General features: G+C 38.3%; 1 protein-coding gene across 2 annotated transcripts; it reads left to right on the forward strand.

Annotated features, from left to right (window-relative positions):
• The first annotated feature begins 2,565 nt into the window (after positions 1 to 2,565).
• LOC138387464 (protein NipSnap homolog 3A-like) lies at positions 2,566 to 16,556 on the forward strand. 2 transcript variants are annotated; one of them, XM_069474515.1, is made up of 6 exons: positions 2,566 to 2,727; positions 7,988 to 8,198; positions 10,340 to 10,498; positions 12,315 to 12,464; positions 15,570 to 15,656; positions 15,747 to 16,556. In XM_069474515.1, the coding sequence occupies exons 1-6, from the start codon at positions 2,668 to 2,670 to the stop codon at positions 15,821 to 15,823; spliced, it is 744 nt and encodes a 247-aa protein (XP_069330616.1). In that variant the 5' UTR covers positions 2,566 to 2,667; the 3' UTR covers positions 15,824 to 16,556. The 2 variants fall into 2 exon arrangements, with proteins under 2 accessions (XP_069330616.1, XP_069330617.1); XM_069474516.1 differs by lacking the exon at positions 12,315 to 12,464.
• Positions 16,557 to 22,532: the final 5,976 nt, after the last annotated feature.

The following is a 22,532-nucleotide window of genomic DNA, read 5'->3' on the forward strand; positions in this document are numbered from 1 at the left end:
AAATGCCCATCAATACATGATTGGATTAGTAAACTGTGGTATATGTATACCATGGAATATTACTCAGCTATAAGGAATGATGAAGATACGACATCTCTATGGTTCTCCCGGAGAGAGTTGGAACCCATTATATTAAGTGAAGTATCCCAAGAATGGAAAAACAAGCATCACATGTACTCACCAGAAAATTGGTTTCCCTGAACATCACCTAAATACAAATCTGGGAACGACACCAAGCGGATATCAGACTGAGGTGGGGGGTAGGGGAGGGGATGGGGGTATGCCTACACAATGAGTGCATTGCGCACCGTTTGGGGAATGGTAACACTTGAAGGTGCTGACTCGGGAAGGGGGGTTGGGGAAGGGAGGGATATATACCTACATGATGGGTGCAACGCGCACTACCTGGGGAACGGACACGCCTGGAGCTCTGACTTGGGGGGAAAGGCGGTACATGGGCAACGTATGTAACCTGCAATTCTGTATCCCCCATAACAATAAGATGAAATAAAAAAAAATATGAAAAATGTTCAGCATCACTAATCATCAGAGAAATGCAAATCAAAGCCACAATGAGGTATCATCTCATCCTAGTTAGAATGACTATTATCAAAAAAAAAAAAATAACAAATGCTGGCAAGGATGCAGAAAAGGGAGCTCTTATACACTGTTGGTGGGAATGTAAATTATTAAAGCCACTATGGACAACAGTATGGAGGTGCCTCAAAAAACTACATATAGAACTACCAAATGATCCAGCAATCCCATTACTAGGTATTTATCCAAAGGAAAGGAAATCACTATATTGAAGAGACATCTACACTCCCATATTTATTGCAAGATTATTCAGAAGAACCAAGGTATGGCATCAACCTAGGTGTCCAACAACAGATGAATGCATAAAGAAAATGTGGTATATATACTCAAGCCATTACATCCATATTTCAGCAAGCAGAAATGAGGAAGGAACAAATGGAACAAACAATCCTTCCTCCACCAATTTAAGATCAATTGTAGGTCATTAGGGCACTGACACTTCCCACTGATCAAGACTTAGTTCAAGGCCACACCAAGCTACAAGAATTTTATTAGTAATTTTAAAAATGGAGGAGGTTGGGGTAGGGGAGACTAAATGATGAGAAAAAGCTAGTAGTTTGCACGACCTCCCTCCAGCACCTTCTATTCTCTATATTCTACTATATTTTACTTCATAGTATTTATTAATCCCTGATATATTTTCTCTTTGTGTGTTCCCTCAGCCCATATGTCCCAAGAGGACAGGAACTCTGTCTTTTGTTCAATCCTGTATCCTGTATACCAGTCTCTGGAAAAGTGCCTGGAGCATAGAAGGAATTTAGTAAATATTGGTTGAATGAGTGAATACACTGTTAATTCCAGGGTGAAAAACAGTCTAAGAAAATAAATCACATAGATCCAGTCCTGACCCAGTCTTAACTGGTTACAAATAGATATCCTTCAACTAGAAAAATTAAGCCATCTCTCTGGAATTATTAATTTTAAAAAGCCTCCCTTCCTCTGAACAGATGATTCAAAAGCCCTTCCACAAGTCACAGCCAATACAACCACAGGCCATAGCCCTGTAATAATCCCCTAGTCCCAATTATATGACCAATATTCATTAATGTATGCAATAATGTAATTAGCAAAAATAAGGTAAACATTAACATAATGTAGACTAGTGTAAATTAATGACATAGTCAATTAACTTTTTAATGCAAGCATTATTAGATGCTAGAAAGAAAGAATTCTGCGGCGTGGTACAAAAGAGACATAAATCCTCATCTTCCATAGAAGGAAGTCCATAGAAGCTATCCATAACTGAAAAATCTAGAAATGAAAAACGCTATTTGAAAATACTGAAACAGGCATTAGAAGAAACAGCTTGAAATGTTGAAGGTAGTTATTCTGGGGACCAATACTCCGGGATTGGGAAGATTAGATCAGAGGTCTGCTGTTTTGCTTTTAAAGTTTACACAACTATCTAGTTTCAAATTATGTATGCTTAACTTTGACTTTTTCATATCAGGCTCGGTGCTGTCATTCCTCTGAGCTCGTAGACAATTTCATCTAAATCTTGATTAGGAACCTTCCAAGGTCACGCTGGGATGGTAATGGGGATGGAAAAAACACTCAATGCAGAAATGAGAAGGCTCGTTGGTCTACAGATGTCCATCACACCGTAAAACTTAACTCTGGCAAAACCCTCCACGATTTTAAATGCAAAGCATTACACATGCACGTGTCCATCCTCATCCTTCCTTCCCAATCGAGAACCACAAGCACAATCCCTACACTTTTATAAATTCTACACAACTGGGCATTGGAGCGTATGAGGTGGTGACCCCAGAAAGGTGTAGCAGGATCGATCTCAGCATTCAGCTCATTTAATATCACCTTTGACACTGGGGCAAGAACGTTTGAGGAAACACAGGGACCAGGGCTCAGCGCCAAAAAAACAGACTCCAAGATGACTGGCCCGACGCGACGCGCCACACCTCCCGGCCACGGGCGGAGCTCACCCCGCCAGCCCCGCCCCAGCCGGCGTCAGCCAGTTGTCCAGTCGCGGCTCGCTTCCAGTTGGGAAGCCTTGAGAGAGTTTCAGGAAGCAAGCAGCTGGCTGCCTTTCTTAGAGCTCGAAGCTGCGCCATGCTCGCCCTCCGGAGCGGCTTGACTAGGATCCTGGCTGCGCGGACGCTTGCGCCCCAGGTACGAGCCACTGGGTCACACCAGATCCCTAGCCCTGGGGAGGGCCGGGGCACCTGAGGTGGCCGCATAAGTCTCGCGCATGCGCCCCCCCAATCCCGCTCGCCCTGCGCATGCGCCCCGGGTTCGTGCGCCCAGACCCGGAGTTCTGCGCGGTCGTCAGGTTTTAGTGCGAACCCAGGAGGCCTGTGCCGGGGTCCCGAGGACACGGGTGAGGAGAGCGGTGCTGCCAGGGCAAGGGTACCCTGCCGAGGTCGCCTCCTGACCCACTCGCAGGCAGCCGCGGACAGAGGGCTTCTCTGGCCTGGATGCCAGGCGGCCCCCAGGACACCACTGAAGCAGTTTTGCGGCCCGGCGCCGTCGCGACTGCGGCTCCGGGAGCGCTGGTCACGTTGCCGCCCGGCGATATCACGGTTCCTGTTGATTTGTGGCTTTACAGGCCACCGCCCCCTCCAGATTTTAGGTTCAAGCGGGGAAAGCCAACCAGCCGCTTGCAGCAGAACCGGCCTCCCCTTTGAAACGAAATACACAACTTCCAAGCATTTTCCAGAGAAACTTGAGGAAGCAGCCCAGGGTCCCGTAGGGCTGGACCCCGCCCAGTCACCCGAGTCTCCTGCGGTCTGTCCCCAAGCCAGGCAGGGTCCGGAGCCCTGGAGCCAACATGATAACCTTGGATGAGAAATGTACAAAATGGAGTTTATGATTCAGCCTTACCTGTGAATCAAACCCAGAGATTTCTTTTTCTTACTCCTTTCTCAAGAGGCAGCACAAGAAGGGGGTTGACCTGTTTCAGAGGCAGACTTTCTGGTGAACACTAAAGAAAAGCCATTAATGTCTATTCACTCTAGATTGACAATGTAGTCTTTATACTTCTGAGCCTCGGGAAAGGGCCAAGGATTATGTCCATACATTGTCATTCTGAACTTTGAGATTTTAAAAAACGTCTACCAATTGTTGTAAGTGAAATTGAAATTCGTTGCTGGTGAGAATGAGCCCCAACTTGGAGACAAGGGAGCCTGAAAAATTCATGATTTCTGTCCCAGCACCATTATATTATAGTCTGTTGTGCAACAAAAATCTCAGCGCTCCCACCCAGCCACACCTCTCTGCAGTTAACCTTTTCTTGAGCTTCCCCATTGTGTATTTCTGAGAAAAATAATTAAAAATGTGTGCATTTGACCACCTATTTGTGCTCTGTGAAAGTTGCACATACCAAGATGAAATCACTTTGTCACACCCAGACAAAAATGGGGCTAGGAAAGGAGGTTCACACTTACATGTCTAAGAAGTTTCCAAGGACTTTCTAAAAACCCAAGAAACCCTTTCACATCCTGCATGCATCTCCTGCTTTGATGAAGTTTATCACTAGACATTCTTTAGAACTGCCATAGTTTGGATAAGATGCTCTTCAAAGGCTTGCCCAGTAATGACATCTCCACTAATGCACTGACAACTCTGGCATAGCGGCTGCTTTTTGCTCCTGAGCTCCATAGCGAAAGAATGAATAATTACTTGAAACACAGTGTTTAGAGAAGGGAAGAGGTCAAACTCTGAAGGAGAAAATGGCTAAGTTCCTTCCTGTATTTATTTCCAAGGACACGTGCAAAAGGTCAGGGTCGTTTGCTAATTTATCATCCACACAGGTCAGCTGTTTTCAACTGACCTTTGCACTCAGCAGGTTTGGGCAGGTGTTTTCTCCTGAGCCTTCATTCACCCTGCTCACGTTCTTTCCATCTAACCATCTTTCTTCTAGGCCCAGCCCTCCACATATCCCCCTTTTTATTTAAAATTAGAGACAGAGTGTGAGTGGGAGAAAGATGTAAGCTTTAGCCAGTGTCTTTTACATAATGGTGTTGAGAGGTCATCAATTGGCGGATCTGTCCTAGAAAGTAAAAAAAGTGACAAGACCAAACATGACCAGTTGATAATAGATAATTTTGGTTGGTCACAGGAATGCACCATATTGTATAATGTAAGTTGGTAACACACACATACAGGAGGATTAGAGGAATGATAAGCTACTGACTCTGATATAAAGCTAGTCTGTTCCATTTCTCTGCCAGGACCATAGAGGCAACCATACTCGTCCAGTCCATCTCCAGTCATTGGTAGACAGAGGGATCTCCAAGTCCCACCATGTTAGGGGCTTAAACACAGGCAGGTTTAAGACGTGAGCCCAGTGAACTGTGGCTGTACTGCATGAGAGAAATAAAAGGAGAAAAAGGCTGCAAAGCAGCCTTTGGGGTACCTGACTGCCATTACAGGCAACAATAACCAAATACACCAGAAAAGTGTTACCTGAGGTAGGAGGAGCCCCCAGTTGTGTTATAGCTGAAGCCTGTGTCTCTAGTTGTTTCAGCTGACCCCATGTGATCCTGGGCACTGTCATGGTGTTACGTGTCTGTCGTGGTGGGACCCTGTCGGCAGCAGCTGGAGGGAGAGACGTTTCATTTGTGGAATCCAGCTCAGGATATAGGCGAACTCGTCTGGAAGGGAACCACTCGGGACCTATAGAAGTTTGAACATACCCTCTTCCCCATGTTAACTCAATTACAATCAAAGGCCAATCTCTTGGAATTAATGACAGCTGGGAAAGGCCGGGTTGTAGCGGTCCCATAGGGACTATAATAGCATTAAGAGCTCTTAGGTCCTGTAGGAAACACCACTTATTGCTCTTTTAGGTATGACAAATACAGGAATGTTCCATGGGCTCAGGGAAGGTTCTATGTGTCCCACTTTAAGTTGGTCTTAGACAAGAGATTTTAAATGTTTTGATTTATCCTGCTTAATGGGCCACTGCTCTATCCAGATGGGTGAATTAGTAGTCCATTGTAAAGGTGTGGGTTGCACTGGATGTACCTGAGCAGTGGCCCCGATTGAAAAGACTGAGTAGTTAGAAGATTCCATTGTTCTAGCAAATCTCATCCCTATAAAGATTGGCCCTCTCTTAGGCAAAGAAAAGCGGATGGTTTACCAGGGGAGGCATAGAGACCCCTTTTGAGATGGGGAGGAGAAGTAGGTAGCTGCTTCTGTTGAACCTCAGAAGGCGATGGTGGAGAGAATGGCTTAGGATTCAGGAATTTTATGGCAGGGGACGCCAGCTCCTCCAGCAGAGCAGACGGTAGAGGAGGAGGAGCGGGTTCCAATGGATTAGAACCTGTAGGAACATGTAAGGGAGTCAGTGCTGTTCGCACCAGGCTCTGTGTAGTTAACACTGCAAGGGGCACCAGAAACCCCTGCTTGAGATTCTTCTTAAAAACCTTCCCTACTTGTTCCCAGAGCTTTAACTCTAACATGCCCTCATCTGGGAACCAGGGGCAATGCTGTCTTACTGCACACAAGAGTTGTTAAGCTTTTGGTTAGAGAGAACACTGGGCAGCCTTTGAGAGTTGTTACAAAGTGCACAGATCAATTTGCTGATCTTTTGTCAGGTGCTGCCCCATATTAGAAATCCCCTTCTGAACTACACACGCCGGTCCCTTTCCCAAAGTAGCAGGCGGGACTGTCCCTTACCAGGATGATTCCCCTTGTAGTCCAGACGACGAAAACACTCACTGGACGTGCGGATTCATGAATCACATCGGGGGTGTCACCACCTGTAGCCACCGCTTTTCACTCCTGAGCTCGCTAGCGAAGGAATGAATAATTACTCGAAACACATAGTCCTTAGGAGAGAAGGGTAAAAGCCAATATCTGAAGGAGAAAATGGCCTCCTTAGATAACTTCCTTCCTGTATTTATTTCCCAGGACATGTGCAAAAGGTCAGGGTCGTTGCTAATTTCTTTAACAACATCCATACAGGTCAGCTGTTCTCAGCTGACCTTGCACACAGCAAACAAGCAGCTTCAGACAGGCATTTTCGCCTGTCCCTTCATTCACCCTGCTCACGTTCTTTCCATCCAGCCATCCTCTCTTCTAGGCCCAGCCCCTACACTCTGGCTTTGAGCCTCTGGAACCAAGAACTGTTTCTAAGCAGCTTACAGGAACCTCTCACTTTTTGCTAATTAAAGCTTCCCTTTACCCATCTCTCACCGGATGCACTGGTGGTTTGCTGGTCCATGCGTTTGTGGTTATAATCCTCATTTCTCATTTCACAGTAAACTCAATGCATTTGAAGATAATTTTCTCTAATGTCTTTTGTTTAGTTTGACATCTCCAAATACAAATCCCTGAAAGTCAGCTTAAAAAACAATTGTTACAAGTACCCCATTGGCTCATTTTCTGATATATTTGTTTTATTTTTATTTTTTTTTTTAACTATAGATACTAAGCAGGGTTTTTTTTTTTTATTTTCGTATCATTCTGTTATTAGAGTTTGTTTAACTGACCCAAAAAGAATGTCTATCAAAAGAAGGGGTAGCTGCAGTTGCTTTTGGTGGGAAGAACTTCTTTTCAATTAAACTTAGACACTGGGGCAATAGGAACATAAGTCATAGTGGACATAAATGGAATGAACTCAATTATAATTAAGACATTTTACACATAAATAAAATATGCAGACATTTATATGTTGTAATCAAAAATATGTCAGTGAAAGAAACCTATTAAAACTGTTCTAATAGATAATTCTGGTTAGTCAGCTTCAGGAAGTTGTCTCATGCTAAACAAACCTACTTAAAAATGGATTTGTAACTGGGATGCCACAGGAGTGTGTGTGTGTACATGTGTGTTAATGCATATACATTTGTATATACTTATATGTATACACACACACAGACACACAAACTGAGAGAATAATTTCTGGCAGGGCATTTTGCTACTGAAAGCTAAGTTCGCTCAAGCTCAGAGAACCAAATTAGGACAGAAATTTACATAGTGAGACTATGACTATTACAAAGGGAACTAATGGTTCTTAAAGGATATTTCCATCAACCTGGTATAATTGGGTGTAATAAATGTAATTAGAAACAGGGATTCAGACAATTCTAACTTGTTGATTTCTCCCTTTTCAACATGCATACATCTCCCCCAATAATACAATGCAATTGGATAGGTCATAGCTTCCTTTTACATTAGTTACATTCCAGTCCTATTTTTGATCAGTGGTCTTCATCACTGGATTTAGGAAATACTTTGACCTGAATAGCCATCCCCATTCTTTTAGAAACTTGAAAAAGAAAAGAGTTAATCTTTATTGACATCTCTGTATAAACAAATGTACGTAGAGGGTTGGCAATAGAAGTACCAGACTCAGATTTGGTTGTTACATAGTGTAATGAAACCTGCCTTCCCAAAATATTTAAAGTTGCTTTTTCTTCTGCAGGTGTGCTCATTTTTTGCTACAGGCCCCAGACAATATGATGGAACATTCTATGAATGTCGTACTTATTACCTTAAACCTTCGAAAATGAATGAGTTCTTGGAAAATGTTAAGAAAAACATTCATCTTCGGACCGCTCACTCTGAATTGGTTGGATTCTGGAGTGTAGAATTTGGAGGCAGAGTGAATAAAGTGTTTCATATTTGGAAGTATGGTATGAGTCATCTAGTTTAAGTGTTTAGTAAAGATTTTCATCCTGTTAGATATTACGTGAAACATAGTTCTTGGATCTGTATTACTATAGATACATATAGCTTAAGTTATATTTTTAAAAAACAATACCAAAAAATAAATTTAGTGATTATTCTTCCAATGGTATACCTCTAACAACCCCTTGCTTGAACTCTTATGTTATAAGTAGGAAAATGTGAAGTCTCATATATCAAATCATAAAATTATGAACTAGACTTTAATTCTCAGAAAAATTTTAGAATGGTTTGTTATAAAGTTGGTTTATGAAAAATTTAGAGCAGTGATTGCAAAAGTCCAAGTGGGTTAGGATCACAAATGGAAAGGAGAAGTATCTTTCCTTACTATTACCCCTATGGCCAGATATCAATATTTTAGCAGAAATAATTCAAGCATGTAGGGGCTTTACAAAAATGGAGGTTTATAGGGGATGGTGGTTACCTTTTAAGCTTTACCTAACTCTGACATTTGGTAATTCTTTTATGTTTGAGACCACTTTTGTTTCATTTCTGTACCCCAGAGTTTCAAGGAATTCACTGTCATACTACTCTAGGTAGGCAAAGGAAAGGAATCAGAAAGAGTCCTTCCCATATTAAAGCTTACCTACCCCTGGGTTTAGTAGAGGAAGTAAAACAAGTTACAAGAATTGCTAGAATGTTTGTTACTCCACTGTCTATTCTTAACCATCCACATCAGGACTTGATAATATCTAAAGAACTTTTAATAATTTCATTTAGTATTTAGTGATAAGTGTCCAAAGTTAATAGTCATAAGTAACTTAATATGAAAAGTGTTTATTTTATACTTAACATGACCTTTCTTTAGTTCTTCCCTGTTATAATAAAACAAGCCCCATTAAAACATAATTTATGTTATAGATATACCACAAGCTGAATCATGTCCCATTAAAAAAACTGCTAATAAAGCCTTATAACTCACTTAAGTTATCAGATAGGTGTTATTCCTTATCCCCAGCATAAATCATATAAAACCCTTTTACCGTTAGTCTTAGATTAGTCCTAGGAGGCCGTAATAGTAAATATAGTATAGTCGTCCCTGTGTACTCATAGGGATTTGGTTATAGGATCTCATCCCACTCCCACCCCCTCGTCTCGCCACCCCAGTACCTTGTGAATACAAAAATCAGCACAAGTCCTTTATATGAAATGGTGTAGTATTTGCACAGAGCCTACACGCATCTTCCCATATACTTTACGTCATCTCTAGATTACTTATGATAACTAATACAATGTATGTGCTATGAAAATAGTTGTTATACTGTATTGTTTTTGTTTTTTATTGTGTATTTTTTTAATATTTTTAATCCAGTTGGGTGAATTTACAGATGTACAACCCACAGATATAGAGAGGGCTGACTGTACTAGTCCCTCAGGTTGGTAAATGCATATATCTGTTTGGGTAACTTAGAAAGAAAAGAAATAAGTTGTAGGGAAAAAGAACGATTGACAATAAGTGAAAGAATCAGCATTATTTCTTTGGAAGCTGTTTGTTCAGAGGAGGACAGGCTTTAAAAGTACATCTTCATTTCACTTATGTTAAATTTGATTCAAAGTGTACCTTGACCTGATCACCCACCACCACCACCAAGGAAAAATAGTCTTTCTCCAAACTAGCACTATACATCAAATGCCTCAATTAATTAATAAGAATAGTTAGCATACACTGAGTACTGACTAAGGTACTAAACCCCGTTCTAAGGTCTTTTCATGTGTTAGTTCATTTAATCCTCAGAACAACCTTGGAGGTAGGTGTTATATTATCATCTCCATTTCACAGAATAAGAAACTCAGACACGGAAAGTTTCAATAACTGACCTAATTTCCACAACTGCCTACTAAAGTGGTAAAGCCTGTAAAGCCATTATATGACATTAAAATTAGTTCTTTACATTTCTACTACCCTTTTAGACCATGAGTAACTTAAGGGCAGTTGTCACAGCTATTTATGTTGGTATCTCCAGTGACAGAACACAGCGTTTTTATATGGCATTGATGAACATTTGTTGAACTGAATGAAATCCAAAGAAAATTATAGGTGATTTTAAATTGAAAATTTTTATTTTTCTTAATTCTTTTCTTCCCGCAGATAATTTTGCTCATCGAACTGAAGTTCGCAAAGCCTTAGTCAAAGATAAGGAATGGCAGGAACAATTGACCATTTCAAATTGGCCTCTAATTGAAGAACAAGAGTTTGATATTACTTATCTGGTACCATGGTGCAAGTTAGAAAAGCCTCCAAAAGAAGGTTAAGTACTTCCTCCTTCTTAGACTTTGAGTTTTAAGGAGTAAAATACTAAAGATCTAATGCTATGAAGACTAAAGTTCCACAGAAGAAAAAATAAAATTCTTTGTTTTATGTATAACTGTATGGTGAATATGGAGATAAAAATGAATTTGAGCTCTTTGCTTATCCTTAAAACAATGAACATCAAATAATGAAGTACTTTTCCAAATTGGAATCTGACTGACTCTTAAAGGTTAGCTGTGTTATATAAAAAGTCAACATGGTCAGTAAAGGTGGAAAAGTGGGAATTAGGAGCAAGGAAAACAGGTATAGGTAGGTAAAGGGAAGTTTATGAAATTTTGTCACAGTTTTAAAATGTTATCAATTTTTAAATATACAAGTATTTTTTCCACAAATTCAGCTAATCTTAAATCATGAAGTACATCTTTGCTTGTAAGACTGACTGTTTGGGGGAATAAATTAACTTAAACTCTTAAGCTATATTATTGTAGTTTAACTTGTATACTTTCCTCTTTCTCATTTCTTGGTTTGAAAATAATTCCTTCAGGTTTTTCTACTTGCTGATTTTACTTCTTGCTCACTTAAGGAAATAATTACCTCAACCCAGTTTTAAACATAGGTCAGATTAGAAAAGCATAGACTAATTTAAATTTTATTTTATTTCTCCCATAAACTCAATTTTGTATTTTATTTTAAATTACTAGAGATTTGAAAAATCTTATTTGGATCCTAATACACTTAAAATTCCCCTTAGCTTTCAGCACTATCTAAATAAAATACTTGGCTTCTGAAACAGTGTCAGATCTTAGTTCTCTTCCTCTATGTTGTTCATAATTCTTTAGTAACTGTACTTTTTTCCTTTTTCTTACACAAGAAATCTAATCTAATCTTGTCTGGTAGTTTCTTTCTCTCCACCCACCCCATACTTCTGACCAGAAGGTATCAATAAAATGCTTTTCAAGCTTTTGCCTGGATATTTAGGAACAATAAGACCATCTCCTTCAGGGTTTTCTTTTTTTCCTCAAAGACTCAGACATGACTTCAGGTCAACTGTTTGTTTGCTGTTCTTGTTAGAAATGAAATCCTCTAAGGGGAAATTATACAAAGAAAAAAGTACTGCTGTTACTCATTTCTTTTTTAAAAGTGTAGACTCGGCATTCTACTAAGTGAAGTATCCCAAGAATGGGAAAACAAGCACCGCATGTACTCACCATCAAATTGGTTTTAACTCATCAACACTTAAGTGCGCATATAGGAATAGCATTCATCAGGTGTTGGGCAGATGGGACGGGGGAAAAGGGGATGGGTGTATTCACACCTAATGGGTGCGGTGTGCACCGTCTGGGGGATCGACACACTTCAAGCTCTGACTCAGGTGGGGCAAGGGCAATATATGTAACCTAAACATTTGCATCCCCATTATATGTGAAAATACAAAAATTTTTTTAAAAAGTGTAGACTTGGGCAGCTCAAAAAATCATATTTCATTATAATGTGTCAGTATCTGTTTTATTGACAAATTTTACAGATTAAAAACATTTCAGAGGATAGTTTATACATAGCTTCCAATCCTTTTTCCTTTTTTCTTTGTGATTAAGCTTAACAACTGACCCTTAAACATGGACAAGGACTTTTTAACCATCAAAGCAAGGAAAAAGAATGCAGAGAATTAATAAATATGACTACATAAATATGTATACATGGGTTATCCTCCAAATACGAATATGTTGGTCAGCCTTCTGCTTGAAACAAACAAACCTGATTAAAAATTTCTTGATTATCTTTTGTAAAATAATTCTTTTTCTCCCTATTCTAGGAGTCTATGAACTGGCTATTTTTCAGATGAAACCTGGTGGACCAGCTCTGTGGGGTGATGCATTCAAAAGGGCAATTAATGCCCATGTCAATCTAGGCTATGCAAAACTAGTTGGTGTTTTCCACACAGAATATGGAGAACTCAACAGAGGTACAGTTGTCCATTCCTTCTGTGTAATTGCAGTGTGTATTGGTGATCTATTGAGTTTCTTGAGTTAGTCTCTCTTTTTCATTATGGTGTCTATTTTAATTTTTATTTCCAAATTTTTAGTTTTTTATAATTTTAAGGGTTGTAAAAATGGGTTTACATTTTACTTTTTTAGAATATTAATACTTTATGGAGCCTATTTCAAATGCTAAATTGCTGCTTTCCATTGACACATCAAAATTATAAAATTTTAAAATTGAAGGGATCCTCAAGAAATATTCTTTTTTCCTCTAAATATACTTTTATTGATTTTCAAAAAATAAGATTACTCAGGGTAGAGAGATTGTCTCCAAATGAAAAAGGAAAAAAATAACTCATTTTCCATTACTTCAAGATAATACTGCTAACATTTTTGTCTTTGTTATATAATGACATAGGAATACAAAGAACAAAATGTTACTAGATATAAACAGGCTAGAAACAATGCAGATTCATAGTCGATAATGACTTCCTAACACTTTAGCAAGTTAGATAGCATGTTAGATAGATGTACACATAGATAGCATAATAGATAGATAGACTGACTGACTTTATTTACTAAAACACCGATTTTGGGCACTTAACTTTTAAAGTTGAAATTAATTGCAGTGAGGATTTTCAGAGAGTTTTTGGTGCTAATCTAAAAAAATGTGTATAAAGTTCATCTGGAAGAATAAATGACTAAGAATACCTCATAAAATATTTGAAAGACTCTATATCCAATTGCCTCCTCAATTTCCCTATTTCAATGGACATCTCAAACCTAACATATTCAAAGCTGAGTTCCTGATCTTTACCCACATATTCAACTTCTAGTAATATATACAAAGAAAATAATCAGAATATACAAAAAAATGTATTTCCAAGTTGGAAAATATATGATGAGGAGAAAATTTATGAAAATTATTACATGTCTGTCTTACACCATATGCTAATAAAATTTAAACGGATTATAGATTCAAGATAAAAAATGATGTAGAATTATTAAATGGATGAATTATTAGATGAATTAATAGATGAATAATTCATTCATATATTCATATAAATGAATGTATTTAATAATATGGATGGGGACTATATTTCTAAGCTAAAAAGTTATGAAGAAACGATGAAGGGAAAATAATTAATTGATAATTTTATTATGCAAAGGCTCAAATTTTCTGCATGCCCTAAATCACCATAAATGAAATCCGAAAGCAAAAAGAAAAAATGAAAACTTACCCAAAGGTAGACATACAGATGGCTGCTAAATATATTTTAAAGAAAATGCAAATGAAAACAATAATGAGATACAATTTTTTACCTAGCAAAGACATATAGTTAGGTAAGGGAAAAATTAAGTACTCATATACTGGGTATAGTTCATGTTGGTATAATTTTTCCTTCAAAAAATTTGGCAATGTAAATAAAAAGCCTTAAATTTTTTTTTTGTCTTTGCCAGTACTGCTTTTAGGGAATATGCATAGATGTGTTTGTATATATTAATACATACATTTAGTAATACAGCAAAGACATTTGAAAGGACATAAAATATATAGTAGTCAAATAATGAATGATAAGATTAAAGGTTTTTTTAAAGTTTCTATTTTAATTTTCTATACTAGACATGTATAACTTTTATAAGAAAAAACAACTGAAAATGGTATGCACACACTTTTTAATCTTAAATTCATTCTCAGCATAATGGGAGAATGATAATCTGCTGAGTATAAATTGATACATCATTTCTGGAGCACAGTCCTTTGGTTTTCTCAATTTAAATTTTAGGAATTTATATTAAGGAAATAATCAGATCCAGATTGCCTGTGTTCAAATCCTAGCTTAATCGCTTACTAATTTAGTGACCTTGAGTAAATTACTTAATCTCACTGTACCTTAGTTTCCTCATTCATAAAATGCTACAACCTACAACATGGGTTATTATGAAGACTAAGTGAATGAATACACGAAATATGCTTAAAACTAGGTCTGGCACACAGTAAGCACCCAATAGATGTTAGTAGTAGTCATCAGCATTGTTATTATTGTAGGTGTACATGTAGGTGCTGCACCAATGAAGCTTAGGTCAGCCTTGTCTACGATAAGGAAACACTGGAAACAATGTGTTATGACCCTAGTTATATAATAAATGTACTTGTAATACACAAGTAGACATACATATACATCATTTACATCAACGAATCTTATGTAAGCATAAATATATATGCTATATGTACATTATAAATATATAAATATACATAAAAATACATATATATAAATGTGGAAAAGATACACCAAAATAGACAAGTGGTTATTTCAGGGTGGTAAGATTAGAAATGGTTACTTTCTCCTTTTATTTATCTGCATTTTCTAAAATCTATACAGCTAACATGTAGTAAATTTTAATTATAGAAGGCTTATAATTATGTATAAACATTTATTTCAGTATTTTGTGGAATACTACAATATTGGGTAATAATCTAAATAATCAACAATAAGGGGTTAGTATAAAAAGTTGTTACATAGATACAGAGGAATTCATATAGCCATTAGAATTAATATTGACATAGAAAATTCTCATATTGTTGATTTTTTAAAAATCTGTTTCTAAGCATAATATACTGAAAGACCTTAATTTGGTTTACTCATTTTTTTTCAAAAAAAAATGCCATATATTATTAATAATAGAGGTTTATCTAGGAAATTAAAATTATGCTAATTTTAATGTTTTCTTTCTTTGTATCATCTAAATTTTCTACACTTAACACAATTTTTTATAATCTGCTTTTTAAAAAATAAAATCAAATGTAATAGGAAGTGATGAAAGCTGGAGCTAGTCATAATTGAGCCTTTAGCTATGTTCCTTTGCATCTCCTCTTCAGCCTGCTGTTTCCTGTTTGATTGATTAATTTATAAATTTCTCTCCCAAATCTCTGACCCCTCTGAAATCTTATCACTAACATATTTAGTTTTACCTTTTTGATGTCACTATTTTGATTTAAAGAAAAAGACAACATTTCTGATTCATTTTTCGGTATTTATTTATTAATGACATATTATTTAGAAACTATTTTTTGTTTATTTCCGCAGTTTATGTTCTTTGGTGGAATGAGAGTGCGGATAGTCGTGCAGCTGGGAGACATCAGTCTCATGAGGATCCCAGAGTTGTGGCGGCTGGTAAGCTGTTTCACTAGGCATGAATTACTTCTAGAACAAATTTGATTCAGTCAATAACTCTATATGCCTTCTTATGAAATGTTTTTCCAGTTCGAGAAAGTGTCAACTACCTAGTGTCTCAGCAGAATATGCTTCTGATTCCTGCTCCATTTTCACCATTGAAATAGTTTTCTACTGAAATACCAAGCATTTCATTAACTGGCATGAGGTGTGCTAACAGTGCCTAAATTCTCCCAAGCAGTTCTCACTTACATTTGAAGGAGGTGGTAAGTTAATTTGCTGTATTTCTTGCATTTTTGAAAGCTAAATCTGTCCTTTGTCACCACCACTTCAGGAAATAGTTCTGCTCATTTTTCCTGGGGCATTTTGGTATCTACTATACATTAGAAATAATTGTCACTATTTCATGATCTTGAATATCTCTTCTGTATTTTGACAACCTTTTGCTTTATATTATAGCATTTTCATATATTCAAATAATGGTTTTACATTTCTTTGCCTGACAATATTTTTAAATTATTTATATACAATATCTGTCTTTCTATCATGTCTGTTTTTTCTTAGATTTAAAAAAAAATTTTGCCAAGTAAAGTTTATTTTGTTATATCAAATGGGATTTATAGAAATATTATATCAAGTATATTTCTTTACTTTGGAAAAGTACAATATCATCCCTGTCATCTGTATTAATTATGGTTTTCACATTAGTTATTAGTCACTCTAACTTAGAAAATAATGTAAATAGGTCGTGGCATTAAAAATCTATAGAAGACTCTTTGGTTTACATGCTGAAATGTATTCATTTATAATTAATTTTACTAATTTTTACTTCATTTTGGACCACTAACAAAGATCTTCAGACATTTATTTGTTTTAAAGAGGTCTTTATGGTTATGGAAATGCTTGTCCTAATAAAAGTCTACATATCTACTTTGGTTTTTTAATTTGCATTGTATATTTATATTCTCTTCTCTGGAGCTCTTATTGTGTTGCTGTAGGATAGTGACACAGTAATAATGTACCAACTTTATTGTTACCATTAAGTTACATCAAGAAAATAGCATGCTAGTAACCCCAGGAAGGAAGGTTTCTTTAGTACTGCCACAGACACTCTAGGGTTTTCCTTTAAACATCTTTAATTTTTATTTTACTTGATGCCTTTACCTTCTAAAGCTAGGTTTGGTATTCCAAGATCTCCTGATAGTCTATATATATGGCTATATTATTTTATATTTCTAAAACATATTATATCTATAAAATAGTAAATTATGAATTAGCTGTCCAAGGGAAATTTGGAAAACAGAAAGTACAGTTTTCTCTCATTTATCAGACCCCAAGGGATTTATAGTTTATTTAGACTGTTATATACTGTAAGATATACATTGTAAGAAAGGCAGGCAGTGGCAGCTTAAGCAAACCTGTGCCTCCTCAGTAGTCTTTTCCATGCAGAGTACAAAGAATCCTAAGACATCTCACATTTATGTGAAACAGTTGGGGACTCGGTATGTGCTTAATATATACATAAATTACCAATTTAAAAATTAAAATTGAACTAAATTAAAATTTAAAAATTAACACATACTACAGAAGATAGTTTAATATTTTGTTTCAGAATGTTGCAGTATCTTAGGGTTACGAGATCAATTATCTGCGATAGTAAACACTAAGGGGAGGGCTGGCATTTTGATCTCTTTGATGGATTAACTCAGTTACCTTAAGGGCTTCCCTGGTTTGGGCCAAAATAGGATTTCTTGGTTTAAATCATGTACCTTATTCTTCATACTTAGCTCCAAGTGGATTTTGCCTTTTTCCAAAACTTAAGATGACAGGGATTTGCCTTCCAAGAGGTCTCATTTGAAGAGGAAAGTAATTTACATGTTACAGGTTCCTATCTTAGCATCCTGTTTTTCTCTAGTCCGTTCATCCTTCCATTCTCTTAAATGACTCTCAACACCTCCTCCCCCCATCTTCATTTAGCTGATGACTTTTCCTTTTACATCACTGAGAAAATAAAAACATCACAAGAGACTTGGCACAAGTTGCCACCCCTTATCCACCCACTTTTCTGCGGCCAGGCCCATACGCCGTACCCTCTCTCCTCTTACTGTGCATGAATGGTCCATGTGCCAAGCAAAGACACACCCCTCCACTTGGGCACTCACTGCTGAAGGATGTGGCTCCAGCACTTCTCTCTGTCTCCTGAAGCCACAGCTTTCCCTCTCAACTGAATCCTTCTCCTCAGCATACAGATATGCTATTATTTTCCCCACCATCTTTAAAAAAAAATTTTAAAAACTTCTCACCCCATTTTTTTCCTTTACAATATGACTCAAAAGAGTAGTTCATACTTCCTATACTTTTCTCCTCTCACATTATCTCATAAACATTCTCTAATCACCACACCAGCCAAATTGCTTTTGTCAAATTCACTTCCCAGTCCTCATTTTATTTGACCTGTTAGCAACTGACCTCTCTTTCCTTCTGGAAATACTTTTTTCATTTCTCAAAACACTACACAAGCTTTCCTTCCTCATTAACTCTCTAGTCTTCATCTTGTCCTCTTGACCTCTGATGCTGGATGTCCCAGGGCTGATTCCTTGGACCTCTTCTTCTCTATTCTATTTACACTCACTCCCTACATCATTTCCTCCAGGCTTGTGGCTTCAGATGCTATCTGTGTGCTGATAGCTCCTCCAGTCCACCCCTTGTCTCTGAATTCCAGGCTCATCGTACCCACCTGCATTCTCAGCATCTTCACCTGAATGTCTGTGAGAAATCTTACACCTCACATGTCCAAAACCAAGCTCTTGATCTTTTCCCAGAAACTATCTCAGATCATGGCAAGTCAACTTTCCATTTGCTAAAGCCACAAACCTCAGAGTCATTCTTCATGCCTTTTTTCCCTCTCACATCTCATTATTTATCTGTCATCAAATCCCCAGTTTCCAGAATTTGATCACTTCGCATCCCTACAGCAACCATCCTGGCTCAAGTCAGTCATCTGGATTTGGGGGAAGGGCAGTTAACTGATCTCCTGTCCTCGCCTTCCTGGCCCCATCCCAGGCTACTTTCAACACGGCAGCCAGAATAGTCTAAAACATAAGCCAGATCGTATCACCCCTTTGCTCAACCCTCCCCGCACCTTCCTACCTCATTCAGGATAATTATCCAAGCCCTCACCTGTGACCTACACGTCATTACGTGATCTGTCCTCGTGTTATCTTTCACCACATTTACTCTTCTCCCTCAGCTCCAGACCTGTCCTGAGAGTCTTTTCTTTGAACCTGCTAAACATGCTCTTAACCTATGGGTCTATTTCCCCTGCTTTGAATGCTCTTCCCTAGATATGCATCTGCCCCGGATCATTTCCATACCTCCTTGAGGTCTTTACCCCCATGAGGCTTTCCCTGACGGCCCTATTTAAAATTGCAAGCCTCTCTCGTGGTGGTCCCTATCTGCTATAGACTGAATGTTTTTGTTCCCTCAAAATGCATTTGTTGAAGCCTTAATCTCCAGTGTGATGGTATTTGGAGGTGGGCCCTTTGGGAGGTGATTAGGTTTAGATGAGGTCATGGCCATGAAGTCCCCATGATAGAATTGGTGACCTGATTGGGATGCAGAGTCCTGAGTGCTCTTCTCTTTCTCTCTCTCTCTCTTTCTGTCTCTCTCTCCACCCCCCTCCCCTTTTTCTGCACCACATAAGGAAACCAAAAAGAGAGCCCTCACTACAACCCAATCATGCTAGCACCCTGCTCTCAGACTTTTCAGCCTCTAGAACTGCAGGAGAAATAAATGCTTGTTGTTCAAGCCACCCAGTCTATGGTGTTCTTGTTATAGCAGCCTGAACTAAGATACCATCCCTCTCCCCTGCCTTAATTTTCTTTATGTCACTTATCACTATAATGAATGTTTTACTTATATATGGTTTGTTATTGTATGTCTTCTCCCACTAGAAACTAAATTCCATGACAACAATGATTTTTGTTTTAATTATTGTAGTACCACCAGTGCCTGGCACATGGTAAGCCCTCACTAAGTATTTATTGATTGAATTAACATATGAGAAGTCTGAGTTTTTAAAAAGAGCCCATCATTCCTCCACACCTCATACTGAGCCACCATTAGCAGTAGATTCATGATGACTAGTGGAGGTGCTGCACTACCCCATTTGGAAAATATCCCTGGAAGACATGGTGAATGACTCAGTACAAGTTCTGGCTGTGGGTGCCATCAAGAATAATGCTTTTGCCTGTCGGTTATAAGTTGCTATCATAGACTATGAAGGTATTTAAATTTTATCTCCAGGAAGAGAAAACAGATATGCACCCTATCATGTCTGGTTCCACCCCTGCCATGGAACTCCCAAAGGACAAGCAAATGCCACTTGCAGACATGAGCTCTGGGCTTCATTCTCAGTGCCAGCTCTTAACCTACTGAGCAAACTCTTGGAAGCTGACTAATGTGGCAACTGAATTTGGGGTACTTTCAGTTAGCAAAGGGGTGTGAACCTGTAGCATGGTGGACGAATTGTAACATACTCTTTCCTAACTTCTTTTACATAGAATGCCCTCTCTCTAAGCATCTTCTTTAAAGAAATGCATTCCCCTGGAAGGAGAAAATGGTTTGTTTTCTTTAGTGATAGCTAGTTGAGGGAAATGGAAAATTTTGTAGCATAGGTTTATGCTTTGAAAGGGCAACGCAGTGGTGGTCTTGAACCAGCCAGAATATTGTAAGCCTCCTGACAGAAGAGATGCTCACAGAATTAAAAACAAAATAAAAATAATCAGAGAGGAAAGGTGAGGTCATGCCCAGGTGCAGCCTATACTACTAACAGACAAGAATACAAATAAAAGTTTTGTAATCTAGCTATTGTCCTGTTTTCTGCTTCCCTTCATAGCAAAACTCCCATGTAGATTTGTGTTTATGTGCTGTCTCCTTTTCCTTACCTCATTCTTCCCTGAATCCATTCCAGTTAGGTCTGCATCCTCGTCAGTCTGCTAAAATGACTGTTAGGAAGGTCTTCAAGGACCTCTGTCTTACCAGATTCAATGGCCATTCCTGCATTTGCCTTACTCATCCTCTCAGCGGTGTTGGACCTCACTGACAACTTCTGCCTTCCTGAAGCTCTTAATTCTCTGAGCTTCAATGTATGGCATCATACTCTTCAGATTTTCCTCTTCCTCAACTGGCCATCCTTCTGTTTTTCTTGTTGGCTTCTCTTCTAAATGTCATAGGATCTCAGACTCAAGAATGTTCTCTGTCTTCACTCTCTCTCCATAAGCTTATTCAGTCCCATGGCTTAAATACCATACGTATGTATACCGATGATTTACACATTTTATCTTCTTTCCTATCATTGCTGCTGGTCTCCAGAGTGAAATACCAGCTGCATTTATAACATAACTAGTTCAGGTCACAAATTAGAAGTCACCTTGATCGCTCTTTTCCCCTCATCTACATGCAATCTGCAACAAGTCCTGTCGGCTCTATCTCCAGAGTAGATACTGAATGCTACTATTCCTATCTGTTGCTACCACCCTAGTCTAAACTGCCATCAGCTCTTACTTAGCCTCCCTGCTGTCCTTTCTTCCCAGTAGTGAGCATTCTTTACGAAACACATTGGGTCACACCACTACCCTGTTTACAAACTCTCCAATGGTTTTTCATTGCACTAACAATGAAATCCCAATACCACAAGGCTGGCAAGAACCTGGGGGATTTGGTCCCTGTCATCTCTCTAATTCTAACCCCTGCCATGCTTCCCTCTTCCCACTGTGCTCCAGGGACACTGGTGCAGACATTCCTTTTTACCCCTCAACTTGCCAAGCTTTTCCTCCTTGGGGCCTTTGCAATAGGTGCTCTTTCTCCCGGGAATATTCTTCCCACCCACCTTCGAATGTTGTTCCTGCTCATTTATTTGGCTCTGAGCATAAATATCACTCCTCAACTCCTCAGAGAGGCCATTTCTGACTCCTCTTCAAGTTATCCCACTGCCATGTTTTGTTTTCTTCTTAGCACTTACTGCTGTCTTAATGTATTGGGTTGGTTTGTCCATATATCCACACATCCGTTGTGTTTCTCCACTGAAATATAAACTCATTAGAGCAGGAATTCTGTTTTCTTGAACATTGTATCTCCAGAACCTAGAAAAGTGGCATACAATAAAGTTCAAAAAATGTTTGTTAATGTAAGGTATGATGCCAATGTGATTTTAACTGATACCTAACTTCAAAAAAAAGAACCCTCTGCCACTTAACTATCCCTGTACTTTGGACACATTCCTCATCCCCTGAGCTACAATTTACTCAGGTAAAATGATACTGCTTTCCTTCTAGGGCAGGTATTAAGGATTACACAGTAAACACTTAAAAATGATAGCTAATTTTCTCTTATGCTTTTTCATGCTTAATGTATACTTTAGCATTACAAAGGGTCCAGAGTTTTTTGAATATGGAAAAGTTCATATGAGCTTTTCTCTAGTAGAAGAATGTTTTGGTCAAGACTGATGAGTAACATACTTTCATCTAAATTACCTGCTTTTTCACTTTTCAGTAAAGTTTTTTCTTCTCCCTTAATTATCATTTTTCACAAAGAAACATAGTTTTCCATCATTTAAGTCACTATAATGTGAACTTCAAGCTAGGAGGATGAAGTTGTGATGCTGATGCCGAGGGGGTGTCTTGGCTCATTCGAAGCTGGGATCCTCTGCACCAAGTCCAGATCCGCGCCACACAAAAAGGACGGCTCACTCCACGTCGTCACGGCCATTGCCAAGAGGTCACAAAGAGAGCCAGACTCCTGTACTGCCTAAAAAGGACTGACAGGGGTTCTTCAAGTACCCAGAGAAGCAAACGTCTTTTTTGAGACTTTGACTTT

This window comes from Eulemur rufifrons, chromosome 7 (assembly GCF_041146395.1).
Source record: "Eulemur rufifrons isolate Redbay chromosome 7, OSU_ERuf_1, whole genome shotgun sequence".
Taxonomy (NCBI): domain Eukaryota; kingdom Metazoa; phylum Chordata; class Mammalia; order Primates; family Lemuridae; genus Eulemur; species Eulemur rufifrons.

What these genes read in the sequence shown, in the direction of transcription:
- LOC138387464 (XM_069474515.1), top strand. Translation starts at nt 2,668, where the DNA reads ATGCTCGCCCTCCGGAGCGGCTTGACTAGGATCCTGGCTGCGCGGACG. An exon ending in ATATGGAGAACTCAACAGAG is followed by an intron (nt 12,465 to 15,569) that starts GTACAGTTGTCC and finishes TTATTTCCGCAG; the next exon opens with TTTATGTTCTTTGGTGGAAT. An exon ending in TCCCAGAGTTGTGGCGGCTG is followed by an intron (nt 15,657 to 15,746) that starts GTAAGCTGTTTC and finishes ATGTTTTTCCAG; the next exon opens with TTCGAGAAAGTGTCAACTAC.